The 15899-nt window shown below is 38.7% G+C and overlaps 2 protein-coding genes across 2 annotated transcripts; one reads left to right on the forward strand and one right to left on the reverse strand.

The window, feature by feature from the left end:
• The first annotated feature begins 5115 nt into the window (after window positions 1–5115).
• LOC147544559 (uncharacterized) lies at window positions 5116–6853 on the forward strand. The gene is made up of 2 exons (XM_086635730.1): window positions 5116–6175; window positions 6258–6853. Exons 1-2 carry the CDS (start codon window positions 5116–5118, stop codon window positions 6851–6853), a joined length of 1656 nt encoding a protein of 551 aa, XP_086491856.1.
• A 7356-nt stretch (window positions 6854–14209) lies between these two features.
• On the reverse strand, window positions 14210–14647 carry LOC147544560 (uncharacterized). Its single transcript, XM_086635731.1, has one exon. The coding sequence runs from the start codon at window positions 14645–14647 to the stop codon at window positions 14210–14212; it is 438 nt and encodes a 145-aa protein (XP_086491857.1).
• Between the last annotated feature and the right edge of the window lie 1252 nt (window positions 14648–15899).

The following is a 15899-nucleotide window of genomic DNA, read 5'->3' on the forward strand; positions in this document are numbered from 1 at the left end:
AAAAATTTCTGCTCTTCTTTTTCCTCCTTCCTCCTTTCTTTTCTTTCTATTCTCTACATTTTCATATTTCTTATTCAAGATGGACCAATCACTTTCAACAAAGAAAAAAAGTTGGATCAAACAATTACAAAATACGTCAATCATCACAATCATGGGAGGAGAAGCTACACTTCATCCTGGTCGTGTAGCCAGCAGGAGATTACTAGGGGTGACGACCTAACGGCGTAGGTCAAACTTTAGTTGGAGCATTGCCTCCTATGCCCACATTGCCTTTAATTATTTTAGGAATTGCCTTTAGCAAGCTTGCTTTTAACAAGTTTGGGCATTGCCTATAAAATCTCCCTTTTCGCTCTAAGGAATTCTTTTTAAAGAAAACTTCGAAAATTTAAAGAAAGTTGAGTGCATTTAGATCGGGTTGTAATATGTTTTTGCATTGGAAAATCAAGTCTCTAATCTTTTATAGATGGAGAAGCACTTTGAACTTTGATATATGGTGCCTTTAACATTTTTCAATGCTAAAATTTACAAGCTAATTCACCAACCAACGGCCAAGCTATTTCCTCTTCTTTTGTTTTTTTTCTCTATTGCTTCATTGGTGGAATTACAAATTACGTAAAAATCCGCATCCGAGTAAGTGTTGACATAATCTTCTTTTGTCAAAATTAATGATTTATCGAAGTAACACCGTTTCCATGGATATGAATTCAATTGAGACAACAATCTACTACTAAGTTTTTTTCGTTGAGAATTCTATTGTTACATACAGGGGAAGTGCATTTTGTGGGTTAGGGGTGTGGCTAAGAATTTGGGATTGTGTACCAAACTGTTAATGGGCCCTTTATGCGGATTAGGAAACACCAAAACTGAAAATCTGAGTGCAAGTCGTGTGAAGGGATGCAAGCAGGATACTATATACTTATGGACTTGAAAAGGTCATTCAATTTTTAACAATGTAGGACCTCAATTCTAGTGCTCACTCAACTTAATTAACTATGTAACCCATGTACCTGTGTGTCAAGATCGATAGTTCGATCGTCAATATATCGTTTCCAAGGAATTGGGTTTGATCAATCTTTAGCTCAAGACTCAAGAACTCGATTGGGAAGAACACAAGGATATCTAGAAATAACTAACTATGCTACTGTTGTGGGTTTCCACGATTGTGATCACTATTCTCCTAGTGTAAAGTCGTTTTGAAACAAAGGTGATTGTAATTACATATATGGCATTTGTTTTTAGAAGGCCGCAGTTTTGGTGCATAACGAAAAATTTGTGAAGTATAAAGACTTTAATCAACAAAGTTTGACTCAGAGGACATCTAGAGATCAAAAATTGGATTTTTCGTCTTTTGCCCCCTCATGTTCATGTCTTCTCTCTTGCGTTTATGTCGCTCTCACTGTTTTAGTTGTGAACATGCAATGGATATACTATATCATCTTGATTCACGATTTGAATAAGTCCAGCGCTTTGGGGAAAGCTAAATAGTTTCCGGGGTGTGAAGACTTGGTCAAAATTTGGTCAATTTAGTTTGACAAATTTATTTTGTAAAATGTTAGAGGGAAGTAGAAAACCATCCACCTCACCTCCCTCCACCTCTCTCTCTCCACCTCACCTCTCTGTCCTCTCCGACAGGCCGCCGGTCGGAAAATTTTCCGGCCAGCGACCATGAAAAAAAAGTGGAGAGAGAGAGGTGAGGTGGAGGTTTTTTTTTTATTTTCCCGAATTTTTTTTAAAAGTTCACATATTCTCTTTAAAATTTTTCACCCCGAAAAATATTTAACTTTCTCTAAAACGGTGGCTTTGAATAATAGTTCTATCAACTGAATTGATGTTGTGGGTTGGGGAGGATTCGAGGATAGTCAAACTTGAAGTTCTTTACTTTTTTGAATGCAACTATGCCCCAAGATATTTTGATGTGAAAAAAATGTAGTGGTGGGATGTTGCATGAAGTGCTAAAAATAGGCAACTTGCAGAGTTATCATCTATTTCATGATAATGATAATCCCTTGTGGTTTTCATGCTTGGTTAAGATATCTGTTGGACACCAAATGTGGACCACTAATGTCCAATTAGCTATACTTTATTTTTTTAGTTGAATATTAGTGAAACTTCTTTTGTACTTAAAAGTACGAAAAATAGCTACTGCACTTCATAAATCTTCTTTATTTCCTCTTGTATCACTACGACTGACATAACACTCTAATTTCGATCTACCAATAAATTTTATATTTAATTTGTACGTTCACGGCCGACATAAAACTTTAATTTTGGATAAACCATTAGTAGTGGGGGGCATCACTAGGGGGGGGGGGGGGGGGGAATCGGTACAGACGGGTGGGAAACAGACACTAACTCAACAGGTCCGGGCGGAACGAGCACAAATCCTAAGTGTCCACTCGGAAATCCGGACAAAACTGACGGACATTTCAGATTTTTTTTCCAACAAAGTGCCCGTTCATAACCGTATTGATAGTGAGGCAAACCGGGTATCGGTTGGTCAGGCGCCGGTCACTAATGAACAAATAAAGAAACTTTTATTCAAAATTAAAACTGTTTAATAGCTAGTACAACTTTTTAAAATCCCACTTTACAACTCCAAAAAGTAAACGAATACAAAGTTAAAAGATAATTATTGAGATTTCTCATGGATTACGATCGGTTCTATTCTTCTTCTCATGGATTACAATCGGTATTTGTGGATTCTAGGATTACTGATGAGATAATGAGTTTTGGAAGAGAGAGACTAGAGAAGTAGAGAGGCGAAGACAAGATTAAGAAAAGTGGTTTCTAAGGTTATATATTTTTTACTCTTGAAATCTAACGGTTGCAACTAACTCTAAAGACCTAAAGGCTTAAAATCAATCATATAGGCGGGCGTGTATAACGGGCAGGATAAACGGATAGGTATGGAAGGGTTCGGTCGTGCGGACTATATAAGCGGGCGGGCTCGATCAGATTACCGGGTAAGGATCTATGCCCGCGTCCGTCCGCATAAGCTCTTTCGGTCAGGCGGGTACAGACCGCTTCGGGCATCGAACAGTCACGGCCCCTTCGGAGGACGGTTGTGGATGAGTTCCAAATTTTCGGGCCAAAATCCCACCCCTATGTATCGCTAAATTCCCCAATTTTCCTTGTCAATTGAATTTATGCGTTTCAGGTCCTATCTCGTATCTTATGTATCTAATTTGTCTAAACTCCATTTGTGTTTTTCCACTACGTGTCTACTCAATATAAATAGTTATAGGGTTTTGTATGCATCTAATACAACTAAGGGAGATTTTAAAAGGCCTCCTCGTTTTTGTTAAAAGGCCTCCCCATGGTTTCGTTGACTTAGTAAAAGACCTTTGACTTAGCTTGGTTAAAGGGCCCCCCTCTTTGAATGGGTGAAAAAAACCCCCTTTTGAAGGTGTATTTCACCCACATTGGGATTTTAGTTGTTACAATTATAAAACTTCCTAAAACCCAAATCCCTAGAAATTCCTCTCTTATATTCTTCTTCCCTCTTCTTCCACCGGAATTGTCAACATCACCGGCGACCATCATCAACGGGGAAAGTTCTTCGGAGTTGTGCAACAATCTCACATTGTTGTTGCACTCCTAAACCACTTTTCTATCCCTTTCTAAACTCTTAAACCACCATGGATGAACCAAGTTTCAAAAGTTTTGGAGAAATATCAAAGGATCCTAAATCATCAATTTTTGGACAAGATTCAGTCTCCCAAGAGGTAGATGAACATATCCTAACACTTTTTTTCAAGTTATATGATATATTCGTTGGTTGTATGAAAATTTTTTTGGTTGTTGATAATGGAGGGTATTTTCGGTCTGTTACCACCGAATTTTTGCCATTTCACGGCTCGAGCCCACCGAAATATTGCACAGCAATATTTGACTTACTGTGCAATATTTCGGTCGGCTCGACCCGTAAAATGGCAACAATTCGGTTCGAGCCCACCGATTATTTGCACAGTAGCTACTGTGCATATTTTCGGTGGCCTCAGACCGAAAATGGTACAGAAAACGGTGGTCCCGGGCCGTTTTGACTAAAATTCTCTTTTTTTCCTATAGGACTTTGCTGTTGTGGCTTCCGTCTCAACTTCCATCTCAAATTACGAAGCATCATCGAAATTTGGATGTCTTAAAATTGGAAATCGTGAATGTGGAGAAGAAGAACCCAACCTTGAAGTTCCAGATAAGAAAGAAGAAAATCAAGAAGAAAACAGACCATATGAAGGTTTTGTCAGCATTGATGTTAGTGAGTATTTTCGAACTGAACAAGTGTTTGAAACGAGAGACGAGTTAGTTAAATGGGCAAAAGAAATTGGTATAAAAAACAAGATGGTTGTTATGATTGGTAAGTCTGGTGCGCGGAAAGGTGGTAAAAAATCGAAGATGGATTTACGATGTGAAAGAAGTGGAGAGTATCGTTCTCATCTTAAGGCAGAAATAATTCCTAAAACAAAAGAACCGTCCACCAAAAAGAGAAAAACGAGTACTAAGAAATGCAATTGCCCCTTCAAGTTAAAAGGAATACCGATAGACGGAGACAAGTGGAAGGTGGAAGTTGTGTGCGGGATCCATAATCATCAACTTGCAGTGACCTTAATTGGGCATGCATATGCCAATAGATTGAATAATGAAGAAAAGGCTTTTGTTGAAGAACTATATCAGATTGGTACAAAACCATGACAAATTCTTTCTCAAATAAAGAAAAAATTCAATGATAATACCTCGACAATGCGTACCATATACAACGAAAGGATACGAATCCGACATAGTCAACAAGAAGGTAGAACTCCTATGCAACAATTGATGAAGTTGTTAGTGCAACACAATTATGTTTATTGGCATTCAATAAAGAATGAAACAGGGGTGATTACTAACTTATTTTGGGCACACCCGGAATCTATCCAATTGTTGAAGTGCTTCCACACGGTGTTAATGTTTGATTGTACATACAAAACAAACCGATACGGGAAACCATTGCTTAAGATTGTTGGGATGACTTTTACTATGAAATCATTCACCGCGGCCATGGTTTTTATGGATGGAGAGGCATAACATCTATACACTTGGGCTTTGAATCGTTTGAGGACATTATTTCCTCCTAACTCTATGCCGAAGGTATTTTTGACTGATCGGGAACAAGCATTAATCAATGCAATAGGTGAAGTCTTCCCATATGCAGATCGTTTATTATGTACTTTCCATATAGATAAGTGTGTGGATGGAAAGGTTAAACCACACTTTAAAAACAAACCATTCCGAAAGTTCATGTCAATGTTACGACTAATCATGTTTGCGGAAACCGAGGCGGATTATAATCGCGTTGTTGAAGATTTCGTCACAACGTGGTCGAAGAGTAATGTCATTGATGTTATTTATGTTCAGAAGACTTGGTTGCCACTTAGGGAACATTTTGTAACGGCATGGACCGATAATGTGATGCATTTGGGTAATACTACAACGACTAGGATTGAAGGTGCACATGCGAAGCTGAAAAGAAACTTGGATACATCCGAGGGTAACTTCGTCACATGTTGGGAATCTATACATTCAATGACTGAGACAGAGATTGTTGCGATTAAAGCTACATTCGAGAAAAGTCGTACATCAGTGCAGATGTCTCATCAAATCAACGCCTTTAGGGAACTCAGGGGTTATGTCTCACACAATGCACTTGACCTGTTGGTAGATGAGGTGGAGCGGGCAAAAACTATAGGAATTGATTCAAATTTGTGTGGATGTGTGTATAGGTCTGTGTATGGTCTCCCTTGTGCTCACGAGATGGAAATCATTATGAGATGCGGTGAGGTGATGTCTTTGTCACTCATTGACCCACAATGGACTAAACTCTCAATTATTCCTAATCCTGAGGTATATAACGAACTTCAGAGTTCTTACGAATTAGGATTGTTGTACTCCATGTGGGATATGTCGACCGGTCCTGAGAGAAAAACCGTATTAGAAAGGTTGAGGAGTATTGTTTGTCCTTCAATGACATCCATGACAGAACCTTTGGCAAAATTGAAAACCCGAGGAGCCCCAAAGAAACCAAGGAACAAAAAAGATAAGGAAGCAGCCATATCTACTAAGAGAGATCCTTCTCGTTGGGAGTATGCACAATGTATTCCGGAAACATCGGTTCCATCGGTTAAAAGTGCACGGAAAGCCAGTAGGAGATCTCGCGGATTCATTTTTACGTCTAATGCTTGAGGTGATTTATCCGTTTATCAATACTATTACAAACGTGCCAGGAGACGGTCATTGTGGTTTTAGAGTCGTCGCTCTTGGTCTCGGGTATCCTTCGGAGGTAGGTTGGATTGAGATCCGAAAAGGTGTTCTTAATGAACTCGAAACACGTCCAGAGTTATACAAAGCCATGTTTGGGTCTTTTTATGACCGATTGTTGGTTTCAACCAACAATTTTGATACACCAGCTGAAGATGAGTTTTGGTATACTCACGAAGAGACGAGTTATTTAATTGCCACTCATTTTAATATAATGTTGATTCATTTGGCGAAATATGATTCAACGACATTTTTACCTTTAATCACCGGTTCACCACCACCATCTTCCGAAGGTTTGTCTCAACCACATACAATGGTATGCATTGGTTATGTAAACAACTGTCATTTCCTTAATGTTAAGCTACAAAACGAAACTATACTTCCTCCAATTGCTAGGCAATGGTCTCGATACGCTACTTCAGATGCAAGAAGGTGGTTGACTATTTGCGAACATAAAATTGACAGTGGCGATAATTTCAATCCGAAATTGGAAGAAACTCCATCAAGTATAAAGAAGGAAGGGGACACATCATCGAATGCAATAGCAATAGATATGGAATGAAAACTTAGTTGAAGTTGTTTTTTTTAGTAGTAACTGTTAGTTGAAGTTGTTTTTTTTTAAACGTAAAGTTTTTTTTTTAAATCGTAAGTACTATGCAAATATTCGGTGGGCCCGAGCCGTTCATGGTGCTAGAAACGGCTCGAGCCCACAGAATATTTGCACAGTAAGTACTGTGCAATTTATCGGTGGGCTCGAGCCGTTCTTGGTGCTAACACCGGCTCGAGCCCACCGAATATTTGCACAGTAAGTACTGTGCAATTTATCGGTGTTTCCGCACCTTTCTTGGTGCTATCAACCCCACCGAAAAATTGTACAGTACTTACTCACAAATTTGGGAGTTTTGTATCTCTCTCTCTTTTCTAACACAACACATCAAAAATTACGTTTCCACCATATAAACCAACTTTTTGAACATATCAAAATATAACATTTCAACCATATAAAAAACCAACTTTTTTAACATATCAAAAGATAAAGCATTCTGACATCAATCAAAAAGTTTCCGACATCATTCAAAATATAAAAGTATCTAAAATCGAAAGTTTCCGACATCATTCAAATATAAAAGTATCTAAAGCCGTTCTAGGTCTTCCTCCTGCCCAATGCCTTTGTTTTTTTCCTCTTCCTCGTATTTTCTTCCTGAACCCTCTAGGGTGCCTCTAGAAGTTGCTTCTCCCTCAATACTTGCTGAAGAATTTTCTTTCCTGCCTCCAACCCAGACACATCTAGTGCTGCAAGGGCATTCCGAATACCCTCTCTCTGAAAAAAAGATCAAGTCTGTTAACATGTATTTCCATCAATACTAAATAATGTAGATTACATGCTTTATGTGTACTTACGTAGTAAGCAATCGAACCGAGTGAGCTTTGTGCTTGGTTCGTCTTCCGATGGATTGGGTTTTGGACCTTCGGGTGTGAAATTCGACTAAACCACTCAGCATATTCATCATCGACCTCCCAAGCCGAACTAACCCGTTGTGACCTGTCTTTCTCGTTGAGGACATGATGAGTCCAGTTATCCCAATACCATGTATGTTCTCCATAATCCTTTGCTTCACTCCTTCTCTTCTTTGTTGCTCTCATGGGTGCAGACGGAATATTTTGAACCAAACCAAATTGCCTCAACACCCTTTCGGGTTGATACGGCTCGGCAATATCATCAAATACGATACAACCGCTGTAGAAGACGTACAGAGGGGGAGATGACTCACCAATGCCCATGAGTCTATATGGGTCCTAAATAACCTAAATAACACAATTATTATACTAGATGCTCATTCAATGTCAAATTAACATGCAAAATACCATAGTATATAGAATTTTACCTCTCGATCCTCCAAATCGTCGATCATCTCGCGGAGGTTAACCAGTCTGTCATCTAGATTTCCATGTGCATCATGCTCCGTCCATCTACCCGTCAGAGGCAAATCCGAGCTAATGTCGAAATCCTTTTTCAAATCCGACAGACCAAGCTTAAAATGCTCGTCAATCCATGCCTAAACAAGAAAACAATTATTACTACCAAGAAGATAGACTCCTAAATCAATCAACTTATAATGATGTGAGAAATACCTGAAGGAGGGCCATATAACCCGCCATTTGTCCGCCCTTAGTGGAAGCATGACCGAGCTGCCTATAAAGGTAAGCAAGCACAGCCGTGCCCCACGAATATTTAGGAAACTTAGTCAAGTCCATCAAATATCTAAGGTAGAAAACAGGCACTTTCGAACCACTCTTGTCACAGAAAAAAGTCGAGCCCATAAGATGGAGAAGGTACCCTCTGACGCAAATGTCTTTCTTCCGCGCGTCATCTTTGACTAAGCTACCCGAACAGATTTGCCTCAACCACAACACTCGGACACTCTTGCACTTAGTCACCTTCAATTATGCTTCCGCAACCTCAGGTGTCACCCCTAAACCTTTCACCAAAAGTGCACATTCATTTACATGATCATTATCAAGATGAACCGAGTGACCTTTAATTTGAAGTCCTGTAATACGATGCACATCCTCTAGTGTGATCGTCATTTTTCCAAAGGGCATGTGAAAGGTGTTAGTATCTTCATGCCACCTCTCGCTGAAAGCCGTGATAAGAACCCGGTCAAGTTTCTGGTAAGAGTACTTAGCGATTTGCAGAAGTCCTGATGCTTGCACCTTCTCACGAACTACTTTACACTCGAGTTCTAGGTCCCAAACATGTTCCTTCTTTGTTTCTCGTAAAGTTTTACTTTTAAGGGCCCCCACTAGCATAGCGTGATTATGTAGTTTCAAAACAGAACGATCCTACGTAAACATAAAAGTTACGTTTATTGAAAGTTAACAATATATTAAACATTGATAAGTGCGAAAAACAAAAAAACATACACGTACCTCGCCATTCCAAATCTGATATGCAATATGGTTCTCATAGTTCTTGAGAACGCTTCGGTCCGTCGGCCCTCCTCGAAAAGGATTCGCACCTGCTTCACTCATCGAGTCGTCGACACTCTCCTTCTTCCTAGCATCCTCCTCCCTCTTTCTCGCACTTACAGTTTGAGCGACACGTTCAGACATGACTAAAGGTAAAATAGGATATATAGATAAAGTCAAACAACATGGAAAAATGGCATTAGGAAGCTATTGATGTAAATAATACTTACTGTGCAATTTTACGGCGCAATTTTACGGTGGGTTCGAGCCGTAAAATTGCAAAGAACCGGTTCGAGCCCACCGAAAATATACACAGAAGCTACTGTGCATATTTTCGGTGGGCTCGAACCGTGAAAGGGCAACAATTCGGTTCGAGCCCACCGTAATATTGCATAGTAGCTACTGTACATATTTTCGGTTGGCTCGAACCGGTTCTTTGCAATTTTACGGCTCGAACCCACCGCATCTTACAATTAGGTATTTGAAGCATCAATTACAAACTAAACTGGCAAGTCAATGAACACCACAATAACAAAAGTGAATTAAAATCAAACAGAAGATGTTCTAAGAACAGAATCATTTCATCTATCAATTGCATGTCTATCTTAAATCAACAAATTAAAACACACTTATACAAATTAAACCAATGAAACACAAATAACAATTTCATTTTAAAGAAACCACATTGTGCTTCCAAGATCTTAACTTTAATTTACTTTAATCATGTTTTGTTTATTATTTCAGCATCTTCGATCAGACAAGACTAAATAATCTCTTATCATAACTAAAACTTATGACTATTTGATATCTGGGTATACTAGTAGAAGCAATATTTGGTTACTATTGAATTAAGCTTAATTTACATAGCTAAAGATGACATTCAAGAATTTTGCTAGTACAGGGAAACTAAGATCTACCATGCTCATGTTACAATATGAATTAATCAAAATGGTGTAAGTAGAAATATCAGGTTGAGTTTCAACTGAACATAGTACCATTTGTTTGTATAAATCAATATTTGTATGATACTTCATTTTTGAAATTACACCCAGCAATTGATTAAAAAGACAACTAGAAGGTGAGGGTTTAATATGAAGCAAATTACCAAATAAAGCTAGGGAATCATCATACTTAATTCTCCAATTTCTTGGTTGTGTAATCAGGAAAATAATCTTTGTTGGGTTTGTTAGAAGAATTAGGGTTAAGAGTTGCAACATTTGAGTGTAGTTTCAGTGAAGGATGAGTAATGGAAGAAGATATTAACCGAGACAGCATTTGAGTGCAGCATTTGATGCATTAACCAATTCATATTGGTTAATGCATCAAATCTTGGTTTAAGCCATCAAGTTTCAGCCCAAAAATTAGGCATAAAAATGAAAACAAACTATAACCTAGGGCTTTTTTTGGTTTCATTTACTAATAGATACAGGGCTAGAGAAAGATACAAGGAGAGAGAGAGAGAGAGAAATACAAGAAGAGAGAGAGAGAGAGAGAGAGATACTAACCGACACAGAAGAAACCGAGAGAGAGAAGCTGCTCTTGTTAGGTGATTTGAGAGAGAGGGCAGGGAGAAGATGCTCGTGTTTCTCTTGTTTCAGAATGAAAGGGCAATGGAAGGGAAGGAGAAGGTTAATAGTTTTAGGGTAGTCTTGGGTTAAGTTTGACCTAACGGCGTTAACTTTGTCGTTGGGTCAAAATTAGATGAAGGAGGTGCTCATTTGTAGAGGGGGCTATATAACCAAATGAGTTATAATGAGGGGCGCTTTTATCGGGGAGGCCTTTCAACAAAAACGGGGGGGCCTTTTAAAATCTCCCTACAACTAATCATCTAACTAGTGTTGTAAGCGGAATCTCAAACATCATATGTTTAACACTAATTAACCAGGATCATATGCATGAACTAATAATGAACTAGAAACTGAAAGAAAAATACCTGGATTCGCTTTCCCGAATAAGATTCCAATACCTTTATCTCGAAGATGAGAGCTTCATATGTAGCTCCTCTACTTGAGACACCCGAGTAAATAACTTGATCTCCCTTCTTTGTTGTCCGTTAGAACTCCATTGAAGGTTGAGAAGAAGAACCGTTCTTCTTTTGACTCCATAGATAGATTGAGAGCTTTTTTTCTAAAACTCTCTCTCTCTTCACTTAGTTGTATATTGTGAAGAGATGAAGTTTTCTCCTGAAAAAAATCCAACCCTTTTACTGAACTCTAATGACCCTTATATAGAAAACCCCTAATAGGAGTGTCACTCAAATTAGGTTTTAATAAGAGTCCCAGAAAAGATAAACACCCGAATTTCCCCTAATGCCCTTTTAAGTGAAACTAGAGTTTTCCCCTTAACATGGTGTGGCCAGCCACTTAAGCCCATTAGTGGGCTTACCCTGGTCGGCCCACCCACCTTATATGGCCGGTCCTGACCATTCCCTTACCGGGCTTGGTCAGGCTACCCCGGTTTTACCACTTTTCAGGCTTATCTTTCGAGCTCAATTCTTTCGATCTTTTTGGCACTATCAGATTGGATCATATCCATCTATAGGCAAGCTCCCATGAATCAACTCTCTCCGATCAAGCTACCACTCTTTGGTGTAACCTGTTGTAGGATCCGGTCTATGTTAGCTGCAGATTATGGAAGTAACCCGACGATCGTAAGCGGCTTCTAGCTAAGCATTACGACCCCTAATTGGACCAGACTAGATGATCTTCCGGATAAAGTCATCTTCATCCTAACTGACAAATTGAACGCATTGCCGCCTTGGTCGAAAGACACTCCTTCGGAAGGACATCTCCTTCAGACGGAAGGATTATATCCTTCGATAATCAGCAGGAAGAAATTTCAATTCCAATTGAAATTATGCCTGTTGGTTCTAATAATTCACTACTTTGGACAATTCTGGGAGTTCAAGAGAAAAGTGCGAGAGAGTCGATGATCCAAAAACTAGTCATTAGCTGACTAATGCCAATGAGTCAAGTAAAGACCGAAAGCCCGGGTCAACCTGCGTCAAGTCAATAGGGAGGTCGGATCAAAAGGAAGTATCTCTCAAGCTAACAACTGGGGGATCGTTACGATTGTCCTACGTGCCTTAAGCCTTGTCCTGACTCAAATACAACCAGATTTGCTCTGGGATTTACGAGAAGACTAGGGGGTCCAATTCAGCTGGGCTGATATCTTAATCCTGAAACATAGGGGGTAGAAACGTGCCTAATTCGTATCGAGTTAATCGCGGATCCTATCAAATATTCCAAACGGTGAGGATCTTAAGTATTTAACTGGCGTGGGTTTTAAGAGTCTTCCAAGGAGGAAACATCTCCTGAAGATTCTAAATACTCGAAAACATATCTATCGAGAATCCTTGAACAAGGGAACTCCTAGATATCAAAGATACGACATAACCGCAAAGGAAAATCCTAATATCTTCTAACTACAAAATAGTAGTTTCAATCCAACATAGTAGATCTCAACCGCCTCGATCACAACACCTACCATAAGTCGGCTAAAGCAGCCTATAAAAGGTCATCAACTCACCTCGAAGAAGGTATGAACTTTGTTGTTTACTCAATACTCAATTTTTGTAACTGTAAGGAAATCTGACTGTCTTGAGTGTCATAGAGGTTTTCGAACTCTTTGCAGGTTTTCCCCCAGGTTCAGAAGGGCTAGAGATGGAGCAAGATTGATCACAACGAGATCCAACATCACGGTCTCATCATTCTGACCAATACCAGATTGACATATTTTGACGTCAGCATGAGTGAGAGAAAAAGACAAATAATGAGATAAAGATACAGTAAGAGAGAAAGGGCGAGAGATAGATAAATAGAGAGAGAGCGAGAATGTCTGTGAGGTTGGCGGCAATGGGAAATAATGGTGGTAGTCGCATGTTGTGGTGGTGGAGGAGAGGTGAAAATGAAGATTAGGGAGGGGACTCAAAACAATCAAGTGAATTTTTTGGGTTTAAAAAACGCCCCCTACGTCCATCTTAATTGACTAAGTCCTAATTCCGCATAGTCTTTTTAGGATGGCCCAAAGAAACCACTTTTTAGAATTGGGAGAGTTTTTGTTTTTCAGAGTAATTGAGTCAAAATAATATTTAAACTATGTAAAAAGTATAAATATTTCATAGTTATTTTTCAAGTCAAAATAGACAATTACCCTTTTATGTGACTAATTCTTTAAGTTGTATATAACTATGAACATATATAACTTTTAGGTTATTTCCCAAATAGCCCCCAACTTTATGACCAGCTTCCTTCCTAGCCCCCACTTTATCGAAAATACCCATATGACCCCCTTTTTCAGTTACCGTTATAACTCCGTTAACTAGTCATCAACTCTCTTTCCTCCATCTCATCACCTCTCTCTGCCACCTCGTCGTCTTCACGGACGAATGTCGCCGACCGACCAATTTTTTGGCTATACCGCTAGAAACATTCAACTTAAACAAGGGTTTCATCCTTTCATCAGCACGACAAGCACCAATAAGTTGTAAATCCAAAGCCTGTAACCACCGTGAAAAGTAATTATCACGATCTTCATCTCCTTCACCACTGAGAACATCTCTCAACCTCTCCGAAAAACTGCCTTGAGATCCAGAGTTTGTTCTTCTATGGCTAACTGTCGAAGATCCTACAGCTTCAGTATCAGACATATCCAAACTCATCGAAGATAAATCACTAATTTCATTGATTTCCAAGATCTGAACCTTCAAATTCATCGTCACTAAAAAATTTATCTTCTTTTGAATTAACCATTGTAACACAAATCAAAAGTCAATGGACAATGATATAACGAATATAGATTCAAAATGAAAACCTAGAAATCTCGTATTAGTAGATCGATCGACAAGAATAAGAAGGGATATCAAGGTTGGATAGATGGGCGGTGGTAAAGATAGGGTTTCTGTTTGAGTTTAATTAGAGGAAGATGAACAAGAAGGGTAGTTTCCCATTCAACAAAAAACATCTTTCCATCTTTTCCCAATTGGTCCTTCATCTTTAAGTTTGATCTTCAATTCAGGATCTTCATCGGCGTTTTCATCAGCAAGATAAGGGATTTGAACTTGACCTTCAACTTTAAGTATAGATTTCCCATCATATTCTTTAGCTTCTCCTTCCCAACTAATAGTAATACCGAATTCGTATCCAGGGATTATCTTTCCCTTTCGAACATTAACATAAGCTTCACCTTTGACAGAATCAACCTTGTTAGTTTTGATGAAGAGATTACCTTCACCATCAAGAATAGTTAGGTTGGAAAGAAGCTTGTTGAGGAGATTTCTTGACCATTCAAGACAATCTGTTTCAGCCCAATGCCAGTTATGAACATTGGTACCATCTGGACTGTCTTTTACGATCCAACTACTATCACCTTCGCCTAATTTCGCCATGGATGAGAGAAAGAAACTAGAGAGAAAAAATGAATCTAGGAACATTATTGGAGAGTAAAGAGGGGAAGGGAGTATTTGATGGAAAGTGGGAAATTCTAGATTTTTCCAGGAGCTTAAAATCTCAGGGAAAGTTATGCCTGAGGAATTTAGGGTTTACATTTTTTTTTTTGTCTATTGACCTTTGGTCTGGTGAACCACACCTCCAACAAAGACTCCTCTTCGCCGGAGGTCTAGAGAGAGAGAACAGAGACAAGGGAGGGAAAGAGAGAGAGAGAGAGAGAAAGAAAGAAGGAGAGAGAGGAGATAAAGGAAGAGAAGAGAGATAAAGGAAGAGAGAGAAGAATTTTTTTATTTTTTATTTTTATGTTTGAAGGTCGTCGGGCGGAAAATTGGTCGACCGACGACCTTCACCGGTGAAGACGATGAGGTGGCAAGAAGTGAGGTGGCAGACAAAGGTGATTAGATGGAGGAGAGAGGGGTGATGACTAGTTAACGGAGTTATAACGGTAATTAGAAAAGGGGGTCATCTGGGTATTTTTGATAAAGTATGGGCCTAGGCAGGAAGCTGGTCACAAAGTTGGGGGCTATTTGGAAAATAATCCGTAACTTTTCATATAACTTTTCATTATTTGTGGAATTCTGATAACACTTACATATCTAGAGAGAATTTTCATTATATTTCTAACAAGATCCACTTTCAACACATTTTTCTTAAAAAATCAAGAAAAAAAAGTGTTTTATTCATTTTGTTTGCAAATTGAGTTTGCAGAATGCAAAGTTGATTTGCAAATATCAAGAACTTGATTTGCAAAATGTAAACTTAATTTGTAGATCGTGCAAACTCGTTTTGCAGATCTCGCAAACTTGCAGCTTTGGAAAAATAAAATAATTGAAAGTTTATTATCCTTCTAATCTGACAAAGCTTTTTATTTGTACCTAATATTAATGACCAATGAAAACAAGTCGAAGTCTTTATCCATAATCGGATAAACCATCTCTTCATCCATAAACTGTCAGACCAACTCTTCATCCATACTCGAACGGAAAAAACAATAATGAAAACAAATCGAAGTATACACCTATAAAACCTTTAATGTTATTCATTTGGTGGGTGGTTTAGGAAATAAGAAAAAATTTGGGGGATAAAATATCAAAAGGTGGAAAACTAAACATACTCGGAAACATACCATCCCTTTTATGTTGTCGGTATAATCGTCGGCTGTCGAATCTCGTTGGAATTTCTCATCTCCCT

This window comes from Eschscholzia californica, unplaced genomic scaffold (genome assembly GCF_041429995.1).
Source record: "Eschscholzia californica isolate CP2 unplaced genomic scaffold, dmEscCali1.0.p SCAF_4, whole genome shotgun sequence".
Lineage (NCBI taxonomy): Eukaryota > Viridiplantae > Streptophyta > Magnoliopsida > Ranunculales > Papaveraceae > Eschscholzia > Eschscholzia californica.

What these genes read in the sequence shown, in the direction of transcription:
- LOC147544559 (XM_086635730.1), top strand. Translation starts at nt 5,116, where the DNA reads ATGCCGAAGGTATTTTTGACTGATCGGGAACAAGCATTAATCAATGCA. An exon ending in TAAAAGTGCACGGAAAGCCA is followed by an intron (nt 6,176 to 6,257) that starts GTAGGAGATCTC and finishes CAAACGTGCCAG; the next exon opens with GAGACGGTCATTGTGGTTTT.
- LOC147544560 (XM_086635731.1), bottom strand. Translation starts at nt 14,647, where the DNA reads ATGGCGAAATTAGGCGAAGGTGATAGTAGTTGGATCGTAAAAGACAGT.